Source organism: Dreissena polymorpha, chromosome 1, assembly GCF_020536995.1.
Source record: "Dreissena polymorpha isolate Duluth1 chromosome 1, UMN_Dpol_1.0, whole genome shotgun sequence".
Lineage (NCBI taxonomy): Eukaryota > Metazoa > Mollusca > Bivalvia > Myida > Dreissenidae > Dreissena > Dreissena polymorpha.
The window spans coordinates 128,140,972-128,162,614 of NC_068355.1; the positions used below are offsets into that span (position 1 = coordinate 128,140,972).

Below are 21,643 nucleotides of genomic sequence, written 5' to 3' on the forward strand. Positions count from 1 at the left end.
TATAAAGCGTTGCAACGCGAAACGATTTAATAATTTTGAGAGTTCTGTTGTTGTCGTTATATTTTGTGAAACTGCGAGGATCGCTTATATGAAGTATAAAGTACATCTGTCATAGTATAAGGAAGGATGTGGTTTAATGCGTAGACTTTTTATTCCAGGACTCCAGGGGTCAGTGGTTCGAGTCCTGCTGAGGGTTTCTTTTTTATTTTAATCTTGATTTTTTTACTGGTAGCTTTTTAGATCCAATGTTTACCTTTATCAATATAAAGCATTTAATGACAAATTTCAAAACATGCCAAAATCTGTGAAAAGACCCCTTTAATGAGACGGTGGTATTATATGTGTTCATAAACAATCAAATCATGAATATTTGTGTTGAAGTTTCAAAAATAGATTAACAATCAGGATAAACACATGTTTTTTCGGTCTTCAGCAAGCTATTTAATTGCTCCACAATATATACATGTACCTGTGTATGTATTCCCAGTATGCGCAACGCTACAGCATCCCATACACGGTTTGGTCGCCACTCCTATGGGAAACACTTCAGGTGCGGTAGCGGAGTACTCGTGTGACGTCGGCTTCTCGATCCTTGGGGTCAACAACCGAACGTGTGACCACGACGGGGTCTGGACAGGGGTCGCTCCGACCTGTGGGATAACTGGTAACTCTTCTGGAACGGCTCTTTTGAGGCGAAGAACTATGTTTGTTGCCCTGATACTTGACCAAGATTGGGAAACGTACTTTGTCGTTTATTTCCTTTCAGTATTTTTATCTTATAAATGGTCGTCTTGAATATTTTCTTATTGAAAAGAATATCTGAAATACCCTTAAATATTAGTTTTAAATACACTATTAAGTCAGCAAACGCATCTAATAAGAGTTTCTTGATTGACGAAATTGTTGACTAAACTCTTGGTTATATAGTTAAAGGTCGGGATACTTAAGGGTATGTTGTTTAACCGGAAACAAAGATGCACCACACAATTGAATTCCATTTAAATAACATTTAAGTGTAGCAAGATAAGCATGCAAATATCATATCCTAACAACAATAGTATCATCATTCAAATCTAGACTGTGGCCCCGTGCCCCAGGTTCCGCACGGTAATGTGACGTACTCTCCCGACACTGTTTACCGTTCAGCCGTGATGTTCACTTGTGACGACGGTGCTGGGTACAAGCTGGTGGGCGTGGCTAGTAGGATTTGCCAACCGTCGGGACTCTGGAGTGACATGCAGCCGTCGTGTGAACTGAAGGGTAACATATTTTTCATTCTGAATGAAGCGTAAATCATGTAAACTTACATAATAGTAAACAATATAATTATTTTCACCAATCCCGAACCTTTTAAGAAATATATTTATCAACATATTATACAACTATACATATATTATTCATAAGATATGATAACGATCCATCGAGATATGTCTCGAAAAACTGAATGCAAATCATATGTATGTTTTTATTTACAAAACTCATCGCATATTTAAGAAGCATTCGGTCGTTGTTTGTTATACTGAGTTCTAATAAAAACTAACGTACAATATATTTTCCGCAAACCACTATAAAAAATATTTGACACTGTGCTTCAATGGAGACCACTAATGTAGTACTCGATAAAAGGTACTCAAACACACCCACATCAAAATATGAAACGATTTGTGAATGTGACTTTAATATTATTGAAAAGTGTTATTTGAGTGTCCAATTCCCTACATGTAACAAAGATGGCATGGCATGTAATTGCTGGGAGAATACCGTACCAAACTGTCGGGGTTTTTCTCGCGCTCTTGATCCCAATCTCGCATCAACAGGATACCTCAAGCACTGTAACAGAAGTAGATTAAGTCCAATACAGTACAACGAACATTCAAGATCAATCCTTTATACATTTTATAGAATACATGTCAATTTTTGTAAATTGCAAATGATATGGTTTGCAATAAATAAAAAGAATCAACATAACACATAATTCAAAGCATGTGCGCTTTTACAAGAAAGGTAACGTAACCGATAATTTCGTATGTCGAAACGATCAAAACTTATTGATAAAACATGGGGTATTGTTTGAAAGCAACATATGGATTGGTTCCCATTCAATAAGATTCATAGCACTATAGCACTATGTTCTTTTTATAGATTGTGGACTCCCTAAAGCTGTCGCAAACGGTTTCTTCACTTACACATCCACCGATGTCCACTCCGTATCGACCTACGCATGTAACTATGGATACGGACTCGTGGGGTCAGCTGCTGTAACCTGTATGACATCCGGCTTCTGGGGACCGCTTCCGGTTTGTAGCTTAGGTAAGAATGGTGTAAGGGTACACGTTGTATATATACACACATGAACATTTCGTACGTGTTAACATGCAAGTTGTGAGGTGGACATACATGTTTTTCTGCATTAACACCGGTTGAATTTGCGTTCATTTTAATGCTTATTTGAACATCATCTTTGAATAATTGCAAAAGGCTGTATTTACTGGGTAGACTTTATGAACGAAAACATAATGACATATATATTTTTAAAACAATAAACTTGTCACAAAGTATAATCTGTTTGGAAAGTTACATGTTACCAATACCAAATAATTTAACTACCAAAAGGCGACGATTTAAGAAATAATTTCGAAGTGGCACAACGGTGAAACTTTCCCTGTTGTTTCTATTCATCGCGGCATAGATTGCGGCGACCCGCCTGTAGTTGCGCATAGTACCGTACACATACCCACAAGGACTCTGGTGGGGGATAAAGCGACCTACACGTGCAGCAACGGCTACGTTGTAAGCGGAAGTGCCTCCATTCAATGCCAGACAAGTGGTGCGTGGTCCAAAACGCCCATATGTTACATAGGTACGTATAATGTGCACCATAAAGGCTCATTTAAAAATATGTGCATATCATAACACTTTTCCACGTTGTATTAAGCGATATTTAGAATTCTTAATTTGTAGCAATTCACCATGCTTAAATATCTTAAGATTATTTTGTGAGAAATTTCATAAAACCTTTGTTAAACGACTTTATTTTTTGGACTGCGTGTGTTTTAGGCTTTTTCCAATTAAAAGATTAAAATAAGTATTTGTTTTGTTAATGCACTGTGTTAATGTTCTTTTAAAAGTGTACAATATAAGCGTGGTATTTATTTTAATGAGGCTATGTAAAGTGACGATGTGCATGATGCGTTTCCAAATTTGACCAAGCCTAGCGATAGAACTGTAATACAAATGTTGGCGATTCGCTATAGAAAACATTTGATAAATTGGCACAATGTGAGTGTCTACTAACTTAGGACGTGTAAATAATTTCTGTCTGGGGTCATCGGTGTTTGGCAGTTTAATAGTTATTGATTACCATTTTATTTTAGTAACTATGGGTTACGGCGAGGCATGCGTTTCCACGTCTCAGTGTGACACCGACCAGGCTACATGCCGGACAGACCGCGGTCAGAACATGTGTCTGTGCGCGGCTAGCGGGGAGCTGTACGACGTACAGACGAACGCTTGTCTCAAAAGTAAGTATACGTGCATCAGCGTTTATGCGACCAATTTACAACAAATTTAATGCACAATAAACAAGTTCATTCTAATTTATGTCTGACACATTTTTATAATAATTATATCAAAAATCAAACCTAACACCTCTTCCTTTTGGTGAATACAGTTGAGATGCAAAGATGCTGCAATAACGATTGTACAACAAGATAGTGGATAAATCTAAATATATTCTTTTACTGCATTATCAAAACCATATATTTTAGATTATACCTGAAATATATACTTATTCACATAAATTGTTCGGGCATTACTGCCAGTACTTTGATTTTCATGAGAGAAACAAAAAATAAATGTTAGAAAGTTAATTATTCTAAGTAATGCACGAACTCAGTTGAAACGCATCCCTTTCACTAAATACATCAGGTCTTTTTGGTTAAATTGTCATTCGTATATATTGAAACTATATGATGTTGTCATTTGCTCCTTTCTTAGTATGCAATGACCTCCCGGAAGCCCAAACATTCCCGTACGGCTGGGTGGTCCACCCGGAAGTCCCGTCGGCCGGTCAGATCGCCGTATATTCATGCGCAGCCGGATATGCTCTACACGGGCACTCTGTGCGCATGTGCCAATCGGATGGGCGTTGGAGCGGCGTGGAACCCAAGTGCTCATTCGGTAGTTTTTATAGCATTTGTGTTTTGAAATTTTATTAAACTAACTTCCATGCCGATTTCACGATAGTGACTTATTTTATGCTTTCCGATGGTTTATAGAGAAATATAAGTGAATTAAAACTGATATTTTACTGTTTCAAACCGTGAAAAATAACAGTGAAAATCAATGATTTTTTTAGTTTTACCGGAACTATTTTTAGATATCTTTGGTTTCCACATTGTGACTCCCAATTATGACCAAGGGCGACTACTCTGCATTGATGTTTATAAAAACATACGGATGAGCATCCTTATAAAATACATAGGGGCGCCCAACGGGGAATTATATTGTAAGAAATGGCAAAAATACAAAAATAATCATTTGAAAGCATAAAAGAAAAAGAAAATTTGTTTGATTTGGTGGAAAATCGATTTTATCATATTTTTTCTTGATCATATTTTATCATATTTTTTCTTGATCATAGAAAAAAAATGTAATACTCGCGGCTGCGCAACTCGTAAAATTATCATTTTCTATTATCGCTCGTGAATTAAAATCGATATTCCACCAAATCCAACAAATTGTGGTAAAGGTTTGCTAATGAACGAATGGTATAGTGTTATTTTAAGGTATTTTATACAAAAACCCATGCCAGTATTTGAATATGTAATACCACAAAGAGACAAAACAAGATGAAATATGGTAGCGAACATTTAAGCCCCATGCTGGGAAAAATGGGTTTAATGCATGTTCGTGAAGTGTCATTCCAGACTAGCCTGTGAAATTCGCAATGGTTAGTCAGGTATGCCACTTTACGCTTTTATGGAAGCTTTTGTTTATAGGAAGTCCCTTATAAACATAAATTCAGATTAAGGGGAAGTATCGTTCCTGACAGGCATATGCGGACTGCACAGTCTTATCTACGACGACATTCCATTTTACGCATGTGCCATAAGCCCAGTTTAATGTAATCGAGGCTAATTTAAACGTCTTTCTATATATGTTCTTGTTGTCATATACATTTATCAATATGCTCAAAATATAAATAATTCATGCTTAAGTTTGTCGAAAGATATGTATTGATTACAGCAAAATAATGGCAAAATAATAACAGGTGCTGAAAATTATTAATCATTCCAATCGTTAATGTCACGTTGCAATCTTGATAAAAAATTGGCGACTATTAAAACGAGCACAGTGCATAGATGTTTGCGAATCCTTATGCATTTTACGATCCGTTAACACAGATAGATAACTCGGAGTAAAACGTTTGCAAAAGAAATATTAATTTATCATGAAGCGGTATTTGCTATGTGCATGTCTATTTCGTATTAAGTCTATGACTATCATTATCCACTATAACTATCCCAGGCTGTCCGTTCCCGACGAACCCCCTGAACGGTTACGTTAACACTTCGGAAGGCCTAGTAGCCGGCAACCGTATCCAGTACTACTGCAAGCCCGGTTATGCGTTGAGAGGCGAGGAGTTCCGAGTGTGCCTTCAAGACTCCACGTGGAGCGGCTCGGAGCCGACATGCGCTATTGGTGAGATAAAATTTACCTTTTTTGTTCGTTGTGTATTTTAGCTCAATATGATCAAAGTCGCAAGGCTTATTAAAAAAAAACTATCGACTCCGTTTCATTGACAGAACGCTTCCGAATGGTCTTGACGACACTACCTGCGAGTGGATAGCATCCTAAACCTCCTGATCATTAGGAAAAGTCCAAATCCAAGTCCCCTACACGCCACAAGCAAATGGATCTTGAAGAATAATTTAAAAGATCAATAGCAATTGTGCATATACGCGTGCATAAATAACACAATTAAATCGTTTTTATATTAACACATGTCATGTCGATGGCAAGCGACAATAATTAACACAGGCTCTATTAATATAATTGTTATGCGCTACCGCTTTTCAGTAAGTTTCTTCCACTAGTCGTTTTTTTTTTTAAATAATATACTTACTTATATTCATTTACATAAGAAAGACTTCCCACTAACATTTATTTCAGGTATATTATCCCCGTTTTCGTTTTCTCAATGTCTAGTGTACCGTATTTATCAACTTTCGTGTTTTTACTCTAAAAATGCAAATAAATAACGTTACAGAATGTGAAACGTTACCGGAAATCAAGAACGGTTACATCGACATGTCTGACGGCCGTTGGGAGGGGGTCCATGTGATATATGTATGCCACAACAACTATGCATTGGCCGGGGACTCCATACGGAAGTGCGAATACACCGGCAGATGGAGTGGCCTAGAACCAACCTGCGGCTTTGGTAATATGAACATGTGTATACGTGTCGGTCATTTAAATCAGGTGCAACGATATTATCCTAACATGTCAACACCCATTTCCCACGCATAAAACGTGTTAGTTGATAAACAGTTTTTGAGTACTTACAATTTTGAGTTCTCCCGTCACATAAGAGCCCTATTTTAAACATGAAGTACACTGCTGATCGGTGTACGTCCCATATGGACAAGTAAGTAGGTTAATGCTTAGCTAGAGACCGAACTTCTGCTACCATTGATGGCATCATGCGCCAGTGTGACCTCGCTTACGTTCTAATCTGCTCAAGTTGTCTGTTAGATTTAAAGGGCCGCATTCTGGAAAAACAGGGCTTAATGCATGTGTGTGCCATCCAAGATAAGCATGTACAGTCCGCATAAAGCATAATTTTCCCAGAATAACGTTTGACCTTTGAGTACATTAGCTCGACCTTATTAATCAGCAAGTTGATTATAGGTTGATAGCCTAGATGATCAAATGAAAACTCCACCGATACATCTTATAAATGTTTACTTGATTCAGAACAAGATTGGCTCGTTCAATGGCAATTGTTCTTGTTTGTTGGTCATTTGCTCGCTCGATCTGTCGCTAAATGTAGTTAGTGACCTTACATTGTTTAATCAAGACTACGATGACAATCTGCTTTTGATATTAGTGATATATAATTGCACATTTTTATATAATCCAATATATTCCCTTTAAATGTCTGTACTTACAACTTTGCACAAACATAAAAGGCGAAGCAAGGTTTATTGAGGCCACTGGCTGCTGTATGGTTTACTCAATTAACAGGCTGTTTCCTGTTTGTTTCAGCGATGTTCCCGGACATTGTCTTGGCCCTTGGCGGTGTATTGTTATTTATCATTCTCGTGGACGTTTTCGCCATCATCTTCTTCCTCATTTACAAGTTCCACAAGAAACCAGAGGTGAGGACTATACACCCAATACAAAACTTACCACGAGCTGTATATTCTCTAAAAAAAGAGAGTTGTGTTCAGCAGTGTGTGCAATGCTATATCGCTAAATGGGCGGATCCAAATAATGCTATTTTAGAAACGTGCGTTTATATGTTATCTTTATTTCTATGTTTACTATACCTGGTCGCGTGGTCTCTTATTATTAATGCTATTGTTACGTAATTCCATGCTGCTACTATAACGTACATATAACTTTAACATAACCCCTTCTAATAATATTTACTGAACGGCCATGTTTGTTGCACAGTCGTCATCGACGTGTGATTTTTGTTTTACACACGAAGCGGTTAAGAATTTCTTTATATTATTAACCAAACCATCTTATCGACATATCGGATACCTTTTTCAACGTTCGGTAATATTTTGTTATCGCTAAATTGTTCAATGTTAAATTGGTGTGTTTGTTTACATTTTTACAATTGTGTTTGTGTCTGTAACCAAATGTTTAGGATTGTGTTGTAAAAATATTTTTATTATATAATATTTCACGAATGTTTGAAAACAAAGTTATTGTTATTGCAACCAACGAGTTGTTAGGGTGCTTGAAACCCAGCGCTCTTTAGTTAAAAACCTCGTTTGAATTGAGCTCATCTTTATCTAATACTCATCGCATATCTGTGTTTTGTTCTTTCAAAATTGGGCAAAATGCATGTGCGTTAAGTGTCGTCCCAGATTAGCCTGTGCAGTCCGCACAGGCTAATCAGGGACGACACTTTCCGCTTAAATTTGATTTTCGGCAAGGAGGGACTTCCTTTAAACGAAAAATGTCATAAAAGCAGCGGAAGTGTCGTCCCTGATAAGCCTGTGCGGACTGCACAGGCTAATCTGGGACGGCACTTTACGCACATGCATTAAGCCCAGTTTTCTCAGAACACGACTCATACATTCAGGTCAAGTTCGATGATATATCTAAGGAGGACGTTAATAACACGACTGAGATTGAAGACTTTGGAGATAACCCGATGGTCAAACCACAGGCATTTTCGGTTCGTATTGTATGCTCATAATGAAAAAATACAAATAAACATGTGTATTATTTACCGTTTCATATGTTTCGAAAACGTATACAATTGTGAAAACAAAAGTCAACAATTATGAAAAAAATCCCCTAGTCAAAGTCAAAACGAATAATTCTTAGTTTTCCAGATGAACCAGTTTTTACCTAGTTTTCACTAAATATGTGTTTTAAAATGAGATGTTTTAACGGTCACCTGTTAAGATGAATAAATATTTGAAAGGCATACAAATGGAAGGTTAAACATCTTCTGGCCGTAACGTTATTTAAGCGGCGATTACAAAATTGTAATTCATATCTGATTTTCACAATTTTTTTCTTCGCTTTGCAATCTGGCGCCGTAATTTATCATGAATAAAAATCTTCAACAAGCACTGTCCATACCCGTGCTTTATAAGTAATTTAGTCGCGTTCTGAGAAAACTGGGCTTAATGCATGTGCGTAAAGTGTCGTCCCAGATTAGCCTGTGCAGTCCGCCTAAATTGGATTTTTTGTTAAGAAGAGACTTTATTTAATCGAAAAATGTCATAAAAGCGGACAGTGTCGTCCCTGATTAGCCTGTGCGGACTGCACAGGCTAATCTGGGACGTCACTTTACGCACATGCATTATGCCCAGTTTTCTCAGAACTCGACTCAATTGGTTTGCATAGTTCTCAAAACATCCTATCACTGAACAGATCTACGGCAAGAACTATAAAGTACCAACGATAAGTCACAACGACGATCCCGCTACACCCCACCCACCGCCGCAACCCAATCCTGCCTCGAAGATTATATCCCTCTCCTTGTTCGACAAACCAAGCGCCGCGTGGAAAAAAATATTCAGGAAGGACCGGAAGTACGAACCGGAAGTTGAGGAAAGGTCGAAAGACGATGAAGTCTACGCTTCTCGCCATGCCTTGCATGGATTTCCGGTATGTGAATATTATTGTTCAGATTACAATCAATCCTGTGAATTTAGTGTCTAAATAAGACGGAGTAAAAACCTTTTCTGTGAATGTTCTATATGAAATATCTAATATGTAAATATATAACAATAGTACGACGTTAAAAATAACATAGATGGAATGAAAACTGACAACCGTGAGTAAGAGAGAATAGCATAAGCTGTTGATATTTGTAAATATGTGTTTGACACATTTAAATAGCTCTGTATAGTATTTAAGATAGCCGTGTATATACCACAGGTGATAAGCGTGTGGCTATGATATTAATTAGTGACAACATCATTTTGAATGATAAATAATCATATTATAACGAAAAATCAACTTTTCTGAAAACAAATTTCACTATCAAATATATATATAACAAGGTATTCAACTCGAATTCACCCGAAAACAGGGTGCATCGCTTTGAACAGCCATTACTTCATCAAATTTGCAGCGATTATCACGCTCTCGGTCTTATTCAACGCATAAATGAATTTCCTTTCTGGAAATGTACATCTCTTGCAATATTTTTACAAATTCGGGGTCAACTTTTAAGAAATAACACGATACACAACTCGCGTGACCCACTTAATACCGATCAGATAGGATTTCAGACTGAAATCTTCACGGAGTAAAGGCCATTTTCCCTTCAAAGTTCACGGAATTCGATACCATAATTCAACAAGCTAATTCGTTGAATTGATATCCCCGCCAATATGCTTCTGGACACACAAGTACTATATTTGTCACTTAAAAAAGCATGTTTTCAAGATACAAAGGACCATAACTCCATTATTAACAGATGGTGAACAATGTCATTTGGCGTGCATCATCCTCTTATCCATATATATACTGATGCCAAGTTTCAATGAAATCCGTCAAAGCACTTCCAAGATATGGCTCCGGACGGACGGACGAAAAGACGGACGGAAAGACGGACGGAAGGAAGACGGACAACGCCCAAAACAATATCCCTCCGCCTATGGCGGGGGATAATAAAACGTATTAAAAAAACATTTTTACCGTACTTGCCGTTGCATTATGCATCAAAACTAACTGTCCAGCGCCGTTTGAAACCTTTGTTTACATACATTTCAACTAACTGACATTTTAAACACACGAGTGATTTCATTGGTCCAATGCGAAGGTGTGTCTTTACAACTGGAGATTTCATTCATGAATACTGTCAGCTCGTCTTCAAGTAGGTCAAGTTAATTGTGTATCGTTTTATTTCTTAAAATGTGACCCAGCATGTGTAGAAATATAACAAGGTATATACATTTCCAGAAAGGAAATTCATTTGAATAAGACCGGGTTCATGAACATCGCTGCAAAATTGATGAAGTAATGGTTGTTCAAAGCGATGCACCCCGTTTTCGGGTGATTTCGAGTTGAATACCTTGTTATATATATATTTGATAGTGTTATATATATATATTTGATAGTGAATTTCTTTTCGGAAAAGTTGATTTTTCTTTATAATATGATTATTTATCATTCAAAAAGATGTTTTCACTAATTAATATCATAGCCACACGCTAATCACCTGTGGTATATACCAACAACGTTGCTTTAATATTTTTTTCTCGTTTCTGGATAAGTTTGCTATAGTAAACTTTAATATCGTATTTGCTTATTTTTCATTTTATAAGACGAATTCACTTGGAAAATGAAATTTTAATTTGTTTACAGACGGGCCCAAGTCGAGATGGTGAATACCAGAACAGCGATGAGCTCGATCTGTCCTTTGACTCTCAAGAAAGCACAGCGTGACCTTTAGCTGAAAGACTATCAGACTCCTTGTTTAATTCTTGTTGAATATTGCTGAACTCCAAACAAGACACTCAGCTATTTAATTGATGCTTATTGAAGCCTCTCAGACGAGACGTTAACATATGAGTCGCGTTCTTAGAAAACTGGGTTTAATGCATGTGCGCAAAGTGTCATCCCAGATTAGCCTGTGCAGTCCGCACAGGCTAATCAGGGACGACACTTTCCGCCTAAATTTGATTTTTGCTAAGAAGAGATTTCATTTAAACGAAAAATGTCATAAAAGCGGAAAGTGTCGTCCCTGATTAGCCTCTGCGGACTGCTTATCTGGGACGACGCTTTACGCACATACATTATGCCCAGTTCTCTCAGAACGCGACACATATTATCAACTATGCACGATGAACATATTTGTGTTTATCCGCTATCACACATGACACTCGCACATATTGCAGACACTCCCATACAAGACTCTCGGGTATTATTTATTTACATGACGGAGTTATGTAACTATTAAACAAACTGTATACGTGTACACAATTGTATTTAATAAATGTTATTTGAACTCACATCTGTGTAACAATTAACACGCAATACTATTGCACCTGTCAATCAGATTCTTACCTAAATATCGATCGACCAATCAGCGCTCGATAAATCGGGCGCGCCGGTTGGTAACGACCAGTCCGCCTTTTTCCAGACAAGCCGAATGCCTAGTTCTCTTTTTTTCAACGAGTTTCGTTTGGGTTTTTTAGTAAAAAATGGAATTGAAATATGGTTTAACGTGTAAATAGGGTTTATGCAACTCGAACAGTCGTTATCCAGAAAAATAAGTGAGATGAATTGAATTTATGCCTTTTCCGACGAATACATGTCGTATTGAAAAGTGCGATTGGAAGCTTCAATGTGTAGTATTACCGAAATCCCCCTTATAGAACAATCAACTATTACTTTTACTAAAACTGACAATGTCATTTAAGCAATAATAGTAAGATGTATATCAATTGTGTAGATAAAATAAAAAGGAATATTGGTACCCACTTTGCATCACTTAACGAAATCCCCGTTATACATCGCTTTTTGTGTCAGGAACAAGTGAAAACAGTTTTATGTCACTTTTTAATAAAAACGTATTAATAAATGCCATTGTATAAGTGTTATTTATCACTTATATCACCAATACACGCGGTAACTTGGGGGAAGTCGGTACCTGCGTGAGCGTCTGATACTGGTAGCTGTATTCAGTAGCCTGACCGACATCCTCTTCATGGAACACTAATTTATATCAGAAAATTACCACACTGATTTTTTTCGTTTTGCACCGTAACTTATAATGATTTATTAATGTCCTAAAAGCAATGTTTTTTTTATAAATAATATCATTTTTATACGGATTTCGGTACCCGATCGGCGTCAGAAAAGAATGTACCACTTAACCGAAATCACAGTTATAAAGCGCTATCTCATTTCAAATATACGTTGAAAAAATGTTTCGCTAATATTTCCGTAACTCACATGGGTAAATAGTAAATACAAGTGTAAAAGTGTTAATTTGTTACCAATAACACTATTACACGTAGGAAAAGGTTAGATTTCGGTAAGCGCGCAGGCGTGTGAGGGTGTGTTAAACGTACCGTAATACCCGTTATAGATAGCTTATGTTCTTTATAATCTTATATTTTGTACATTAATTTTGCACAATTAAACCATGGCACGACCCTCTTTTACCAATGTTTTATGGTTTGTCAAAAGAACATAAAAAATCATCCAAATATCGCGGTAATAGGCAATCTATAGGCAATGAAGCAACTTTGGTGTTATCTTGTCTATGTTTTCTAACCGCTAAGCCATGTGATTAAGTGGGCGGAGCGATCATCGCCCTGGCCATGTGTGAATTGCGTTGCATGAATTAACTTGTATTTGTGTGAAGTTAATCATACAAGAAAGTGGGCATTTATCTATGATGAATGTTGACAGGATAACCACTATCGTTCGATACACGCAGACTTTATTGACTTTAAATTACGCGTTGAATATTTCTCATTTGAAACCACTTGCATACAATGCAATCGGACTTGATTTACAAGTTGAAACCATTTCGTTGGAAATGATATCATAAACGCCATCAGTCTTAAAAATAAATCTGCACATATGTTTGAACTTTCTAAAATGCGTAAGCAATTTTATATTGCGGGATTTCTATACTTGTAGAATGACTCGATGTAATTTTAAATTGTATTTCATTTAACGTATGTGATCACTTTTGCCTTAGGTGCAGTATTATAATGTTATTATGTTATTACTTTCAAAACAAAAAGTCCTGTTAATCAATCAGCATGCGCATTCGTTATGAAATGTTATGTTGCATATTTTGTTTCGTCAATAGTCATCAGGCCCGTACGCAGGTCATAAGCCCGCCCCCCCCCCCCAGCTGACCTTCAACTTAGGAATGTTATTTTAATGATGGGCCTACTGCAATTTTTCTCTAATAAAATGGTCCACTGTACACTTTTCCTCAATACAAAATAGCAGATGTGTTTTATGTGTAAATATACTTAAACGTACCCGGTCGATATTAGACTGTACCCGAGATGTATTACCGCCTAAAATCCGATGTCGTAAAGCGCGCTACCGATTACGGTCAAACGATATTGTTTATCTTAAACAAACTTCTATTGAAATAAAAACTGCATCAACATGCTTTTTGAGTATGAGTGGCCATAATATAGAGGCCATTTAACAGAAAATTGACATGAATGTGAACATAATTAATATATAAAAAAAACGACAACGACCGATTTAGCGTTAAAATTCCCGGGTACGTTGAAGTATATTTACCGTACCCGGGGTACATGTAAGTATACTTAAGAGTACCCGTGGTATATGTAAGTAGTACCCGAGCCGACAATGACCATTCGAGCTTTCTTTGTGCTTTCTGCATCAAGGTAGTACCACGGTGATGTGTCTGGGGCGTAACGAGGGCGTTTATGCCAACTAGAGGCACTGTGAACGCAGATGTTGTGGTTTAAAGGGGCCTTTTCACGTTTTGGTAAATTGACAAAATTTAAAAAAGTTGTTTCAGATTCGCTAATTTTGGATTTAGTTATGATATTTGTGAGGAAACAGTAACACTGTGCATTTACCATGCTATATAATCTTTTGACGATTTAAAAACCCGAAAATTATAAAGCGTTGCAACGCGAAACGATTTAATAATTTTGAGAGTTCTGTTGTTGTCATTATATTTTGTGAAACTACGAGGATTGCTTTTATATAGTATAAAATACATCATTCATGCGGATAGTATAAAATACATCATTCATGCGGAAGGACGGTCGAGAGGTCAAATGGGGAGACTTTTTACGCCAGGACTCCAGGGGTCAGTGGTTCGGTCTGGAATATACGTAGAACGCAATATTGATATATGACTGAGCTTCTTTAAACCCGATAGGATATCTGCATTGTACATCTAAACAATGATACATACGTAAATACCGGCCTTATTATTACACTCTACTTAAGTCCCCTATAGCTGGGAATTTCATAACGATGGACAATCTAACAGTGTTTGCATTCGTTTTGATAATTGGATTTCTTAGTCTACAAGTGTATTCTCAGGTAGACCTAACAGGTAACGGACACCCATGTGTTCCTATATTAACATAGCTTTTTGCTTCCAATTTATGTTTTGTATCGTAAAATAACGCTGTAGAGACTATAATAACGCATTAACTTGATTAAACGTAAATACCTCATAACCACTGAGTTGTGTTAAAATTACATTTTTCAGAGAAAACTGTGTGCAACAGTTTGAAAATGCACATACAAAAACGTGAATACAATGCTGATCTTGTACGCGTTGTTGTATATATTCATACAAGACTTTAACGAACTGTTTTAAACAACCAATATCAGTCTTATCCTACCAGGCTTATCTTTCAAAACATTTTCATATTAAGTTGTTCTGACAACGATTATTTTTTCCACAAGCATCGGACTAAGATATTTTAAAATAGTCGAATCTACAATTAATGCATATAGTTATGAACAATTTAAGGAAAATGTACCGCTTGATTGAACAAAGTCAACAAACCGCGTCATCTTCACTACATAGAGATCGAAATTACGCCCAACAAACGTTGACACCCATATTTAAACAAATATATATTATAAATGACTAAATAATAAAGCTACTATGAGACATAAATACAATATTTGCTATTTTCGGTGTAAGTCTTTAAGCACTAAACCAAAAGTACAGCCACAAACGACGCATGTCTAAATAAATATTTAGTTTTTAAGGTTTACGGATATTTCAGTCTGCACGGCCGGTGGAACAGAATGTACAACACTACCGAACTCAATCTGTGACCAGTTCAACACACTGACATGTGTGTGCTCTTCCGCCCAAAAGTACCAGGCAAAACCCGATAATAGCGGATGTGATTACAGTAAGTAAACGTAAAATATTCGTCGTGTTTCCGTAATATTGACTTGTATTGATTATGCTGTACGGCACATGCACAGCGACAATTAAGTAATACGTTGACAATATTATAAGTAAGATATAAGCCTCAAACTGCCCTTTATGTAAAATATTTAACTATCTTCGGTTTTTGCGCGACTCATATTGCCACAATCGGTCCATATCTATTACATAGTATTAAATTTCTTGGCTTTCGTAGATAGCATTATCTAAGTGCGAAACATACGTATAATTTGTAAAACACACACTATATGCTTTTAATGTATTATTGAAATACCATTTATTTCCGAAAATAAAATTGTTCCATTCAACAAGTATTGAACTTGTACTTATAGCAAACTCGAAAAGGAATGAAAATGTATACCACACATGTGTATCACTTGGTTGTAGACTGTGGTACTCTCACTAACCCCACCAATGGAGCAGTTTCTACTACTGGTACTCTGCAGACCTCAGTTGCTACATACACATGCAGTGCAGGGTTCAGGTTGACTGGAGTGAGCACCAGAACGTGTGTCCTTGGATCAGGATGGTCAGACGTAGCTCCGACATGTGTTTCAGGTAATTTAGGCTCAACATTATTGTAAGCTGTAAATATTATTCAATTTACATTGGAGCCATAATCGTTCATAAATATATTAAATAATATTCGATAATTGAACACACGTCATGTTTAGCTATAATTTATTTCATCAAATTGCCGTGTTTTTCATATTTGACAAATCAAAGTGGATTTGTTATGCCGTTTAATGGCAGTGACTCCAGCTTTGAACAAACATTTTACGGACAGTGATATGCTGTACGAGTTGTCTTGTATGTTAACGGTAAATGTTCCCTTTCCTTCAATAAACGACTGGCGAAGAATGAGACAATATTGCCTCCTGGTAATGTTTCTGAACTGTAATTTTCCCCTCCTTTACTCAATTTAAATATTGAACATACAAACATGATTGTCTTCGAAAAATACAAAGTGGAAATGTTTGTATCTGTTTTTCAGGCAAGGTAGGAGATTCTTGTGCCACAGTTACCAACCTATGTGAGAACCTGATCAACGCACCTTGTACCGGAGGCACCTGCACCTGTCTCACTGGATACACACAGAGCACTGACTCTGAATGCGTGGGTGAGTTCGGCCTTATATTTCTTACTTTGAATTATTATTTTTCATTTGTGTTTCAAAAAGCAAAATGTATGTATATAGATTGAGAACATTCGTTTTACTCTTCAGAAATAAACGAATGTGGTTCTTCTCCCTGCAAGAACGGAGCGACATGCATCAACGGGATAGCAAAATTTACGTGCATGTGTGCTACTGGATATAATGGAACTCAATGTGAAATAAGTAAGATCACTTACATGTTTGGATTGTTTTCAGATAGCCCTTAACATATCTTAATCTGACGACCGTCTATTCTGAAACACACATGTGTTTGCAGACAACGCAGCTCCTAGTAAAATTAATTACTTTGAATACAATGCATGTACACGTCATCGTAATTCAGTGAATGCATTTCATTTCGTTTAAATAATATTTTGTGAATTCGTTAAAACGGGCATATTCGGACAGGCTCGTTGGGTTTTAAATTTGTTGATTCTTCTGCAATGTGTTTTAAAATACTTTGGCGAACTCATTCGTTGAACAGTTGATTATGTATGTAAGCTTACACACAAAAATCAATGAAAATTAGCTCCAACTAATAATATTGTTTCCTTGATATAGCTCGTGTACGTTTGTAGACAACGAATCGTGTTGTTGCATGTTCATGAAACTGTGAAATTCGTAAAGGTAATAGCTGATTTGAAATGATGGTTTTTGAACGCGAAATAGCGACACTACAATTAAGAAAACGCGACAATAAGTTTCCCAGACCGATGATAATAATGCAATTCATTTATATGTCTGGTATTATATTCATCGTTCGATGATACCCGTATTAATCTTATACAGATAAAATAAATATAAGACTCAAGAGGCAAAAACCTCTAAACCAGTTCACAAATTCCTGGAAAGAACTCGAATACGAACAACAAAATGCGTACACTGCGTCGAAACATATTATTCGACTACTTAACTGTGGTTACACTGATTTTATAACTGGCTTGTTTAACAACTACATTTCTGATTGTACTATTCTATTAACTATCAAATTGCAAGCCAAATTTAACCCAAGTATGGTTCAAAAATAGAATTGCTTCACATATTTACTGATTTTCATAAAACATTATTTAATTTTAAAACATTGTTCATATTAGAATTCGCCTCCTTAGTGCCTCACGAATGAGTGTTTTACTAAACCTATCAACGTTCAGATTATTTTGGGCACTTATGACTATTAGTTTCAATCTTAAGCAGACTAAAACACAATTATATGGGAAAACTATGAAGAAACTACCCAAACATAAGTTCATGTTTACGAACTATCAACATTACACTAGTTGTGTATTGTTGACATAACTATACCAAGCATGAATTAACTGTTCATTTCGTTCAGTTTTAGTTGATGTTGAAAATATTTAAGCTATGGACACTCTGTGAATCAATAATAAAACGACGCGGTCATTCAATTTATTTCAAACAAAAGTAATCCAAGCGAATTTAATAAACATCTAGAATTTTGAACAAATTTAAACTGATTGTTCTACACTACATTCATTAAATTCCAGTATTTATGAAGTCCACAATTGGCCTGTTATTTCCCATAATTTATGCAGAATGAAGTTTTACCTGTTTGCAATGGCTCAAACGGAATTCATCTTATATACTGAGCTTGATACATTAGTTGAATACATTAAATGTGATTGAACATGCAATTATTAAGTTAGCGAAACTTTTCAAAACCAATGACATAGTATTTCGAGCATGTTCTAAAAAAACTGTTCCTTGCTTTGGCAAGTGTACGATTTGTACACTGAGATATTCCCAAACAGCAAACACAAGTATGTTTGGTATATGCAGAATCGTATTCGTTCCATATTTATACATATTTAAAATTTATTATAGACCCAAACGACTGTCAATCTGCGCCGTGTCAGAATGGAGGCGCGTGCACTGACGGACTTGCCACCTTCACGTGCAGCTGTGCGGCCGGTTACACGGGAGCTACCTGCGCTACAAGTGAGCAAACTTTGTAATTTTTCAACAGCTAAAACACACAACTACCACAAGTTTATGTCATTTATAAATTTACTTAAAACATTAAGGAGTGGCGATTCTTTTAGTTCGAGCGGCGAATTTTTGGTATTATGAAATTGAGTAATATTTGTGTTGTGGCTCATTTATCTGGATCACACTTAACGTTGGATTTTTTTTTACAAATGCCAAACATTCTTTAAAAGTCATGCGCTTGCAGACATCTACGAGTGTTCTTCCAATCCGTGTAAGAATATGGCCTCTTGTAACGATGGTGTCAACGGATACACGTGTTCGTGTGTTGCTGGGTATACTGGTATCCACTGTGAGACAAGTAAGCATTTGTATTGCTGGATATTATATAGGGCGTGCCATAGCAGTACTAGGAAATGAACCAAATACCACAGGTTCCGATCTTACCAAACCATTCGTGTTTATATTATGACTTTTAGTAAAGCTATTGCACACTGTTTATTGCATTTGAATTGACATGAAATCATTGTTAAAGCGCTGTATTTAAAAAAACAAACAATTATTAATGGCATATATTGTACTTGAATCACTGTTGTCTATTAAGTCGAAGTAAACTTACGTAACGAATATGTAAAAAATTGCGAACTGTTGTATCAGCACACCGCTGGTATCTTCTATAATTATTTATAGAAACTCTATATTTAAACTCTTTTGCAATGTAAATAAACTGTTAAAAAGCATAAAACTAAAAGAAAACGTGTTGGATTCGGTGTAATATCGATTTTGTTTCACTCGTGATCATAGAAAAAATATAAACAAGGACATAAACAAAGGAAGTACATCTTGATATGATAATCTAAAAATAGAAAAAGGAATTCCGAAAATTTGTTCTTTTCATCAGTGAAAAGCGCTCCAAAACCGGTTTAAACACCCAATGCTTTGCATTGACCGTTCCAAGGCGGTGACCCCAGCTTTATTCTTATTTGTGTTTATGTTGTTTGTATTGTGCTGTATTGTGCTGTTTTGTACTGTTTGGGCAATCGATCACTTGCTTTAAATAAAGGACATACTAATTATTTATAATAATAATTCAATACTACTCCAGCAGCTGGAGTGTCACTTCTTTATATTGACATATGTCTTGTGTTTGTATATTTATGTAGCCTAGCGTTTTTCTACTTCATCATGATTACTTATAAACTATTTCCGTAACTTTAACCTCATATTAAATAATTGCAATTATATCAAAGTGAATACTTATTATATACTTAATTTATATTTTGTGATATAGAGCATTGTTAATGTATTTAAGGATGGTGAACGTGTAGATATTAGGGAAGACTGATGCATTCGTTAGGTCAACTATAATATTAATTGTATTTCATTGTATGGTTCTCTGAATCAACTGGACTTCTACTAACGTATGCTAGTCATTTTTTACTTTTCAAGATAGCATCGAATACAGTTACAAGAAAACTTTCCCAAGTAAACTAAGCTGTGTAAAGTGAACAGAACTTGTCTACCTTTTTATTTCCTATATGGGTTAACCACTTAATGTTCTGGTACAAAGCTAAATATAATCTTAGCGTTTAAAAATGCAATCCGGTGTCAAAAATGCATGGGGTTGTATCATCATTTGACCGCAATACAATTGTTCAATTCTATCCAATAAAGGATATGCGAATCATTTATCTTAAATAAAACATTCACTTTCAAGCTATGTAACTTGGCCTCTTACTAATTACTTTAACCCGGATTAACAGGTATTTAAAGTCAGCAAAATAGTAAGCCTGTTCCACGGGAGAACAACACGAGATATTTAAACTTGTCAATAATGTCTTATTAGTTTTATATGTATTTCGCTGATTTGAGAAAACCTTATTATAATTTGTACTCGGGACCTTCAGGTCTAAATTCCTGTGTTTAAAACAATTCGCTATTGAGGCTTTCGGAATATTAACAAAAAGATTCACATTCGTAGTATAATGGTCCTATAAAGGACGAAAATCTAAAGATAAAGCCTAAGTTTAATTATAAAAAAACACGCGTCAAATCAGCGTTTTAGTGACAATTCTATAAAATTGAAAAATAAAATGTTTTATGCTAGATTATTGCTTACATATTTTATGTATTCCTTAAAATGGATTGTTGTTTGGCATTTTGCAAAGCTTACTTAAGATAGCATCACGTGTTTGCCTTTTTATTTGAGTTATATATATCTTAGTTTTTAAATGAACGCAATGTTAATGCCGTAGTAAAAGTCATTTGGGTATCTGATTTATACATAACATTTGATTTCTTCAGAAATATTAAACACAGTTCACATACCTTATTATATAGTGTTTTCAGAGGTAAGGTATGCGTGGGTCAGTCCTGAAAAGTAATCAAACATTGTTGTACAGACTGAATAATATAATGATGCGCTTGCGTCCGATCTTGCATAATGGGCGTAAAAACCATTGAACATAAACTATTTATTTTTCCAGTAAGGATGGCCTACGACCAGGAGTGTTCGGTGACGGCCGAGTGCGGCACTACGGGGGCCACGTGTCGCAACGACGGACTTGGATCATTTAGATGCCTGTGTACACAGAGTGGGGAAATATACGTTCCCTCCAGCGAGACATGTTTAAAAGGTATATAGTGATATGTTTGTGAACTGACCAGGTTAATCCATGATGCAAACTACCAGGGAAATGTATACTCCAGTAGTCGATTTATGTCCTATTGGTAGGATAGTTTAGATTAAACTGACTTCACAAATATACGGGACAAGTTATGCTTGTGTAAATATACCTTGCAAATCAATGACCCGAGTGTCAACAGATTTTGTAAATATAAGATCTCTTAGATGACTGAATTAACTGTACACATACTTAGTTAGCTGTTATCACAAAACATAA

At 36.0% G+C, this 21,643-nt stretch overlaps 2 protein-coding genes across 2 annotated transcripts in view; both read left to right on the forward strand.

Moving 5' to 3' along the window:
• The window catches only part of LOC127850682 (sushi, von Willebrand factor type A, EGF and pentraxin domain-containing protein 1-like), a 33,295-nt gene extending 21,999 nt beyond the window's left edge, over window positions 1-11,296 (forward strand). The window contains exons 18-29 of the mRNA XM_052383974.1: window positions 488-664; window positions 1,078-1,260; window positions 2,143-2,310; window positions 2,690-2,860; window positions 3,375-3,521; window positions 3,997-4,179; window positions 5,530-5,703; window positions 6,272-6,445; window positions 7,273-7,385; window positions 8,327-8,422; window positions 9,130-9,366; window positions 11,074-11,296. Of these exons, the coding sequence (XP_052239934.1) occupies window positions 488-664; window positions 1,078-1,260; window positions 2,143-2,310; window positions 2,690-2,860; window positions 3,375-3,521; window positions 3,997-4,179; window positions 5,530-5,703; window positions 6,272-6,445; window positions 7,273-7,385; window positions 8,327-8,422; window positions 9,130-9,366; window positions 11,074-11,154 (1,904 nt within the window). The 3' untranslated portion in view covers window positions 11,155-11,296. The remainder of the gene's footprint in view (window positions 1-487; window positions 665-1,077; window positions 1,261-2,142; window positions 2,311-2,689; window positions 2,861-3,374; window positions 3,522-3,996; window positions 4,180-5,529; window positions 5,704-6,271; window positions 6,446-7,272; window positions 7,386-8,326; window positions 8,423-9,129; window positions 9,367-11,073) is intronic.
• Window positions 11,297-14,472: 3,176 nt separating this feature from the next.
• The window catches only part of LOC127850760 (fibropellin-1-like), a 45,279-nt gene continuing 38,108 nt past the window's right edge, over window positions 14,473-21,643 (forward strand). Inside the window, exons 1-6 of the mRNA XM_052384088.1 lie at window positions 14,473-14,530; window positions 16,028-16,198; window positions 16,635-16,760; window positions 18,639-18,752; window positions 18,988-19,101; window positions 21,227-21,376. Of these exons, the coding sequence (XP_052240048.1) occupies window positions 14,473-14,530; window positions 16,028-16,198; window positions 16,635-16,760; window positions 18,639-18,752; window positions 18,988-19,101; window positions 21,227-21,376 (733 nt within the window). The remainder of the gene's footprint in view (window positions 14,531-16,027; window positions 16,199-16,634; window positions 16,761-18,638; window positions 18,753-18,987; window positions 19,102-21,226; window positions 21,377-21,643) is intronic.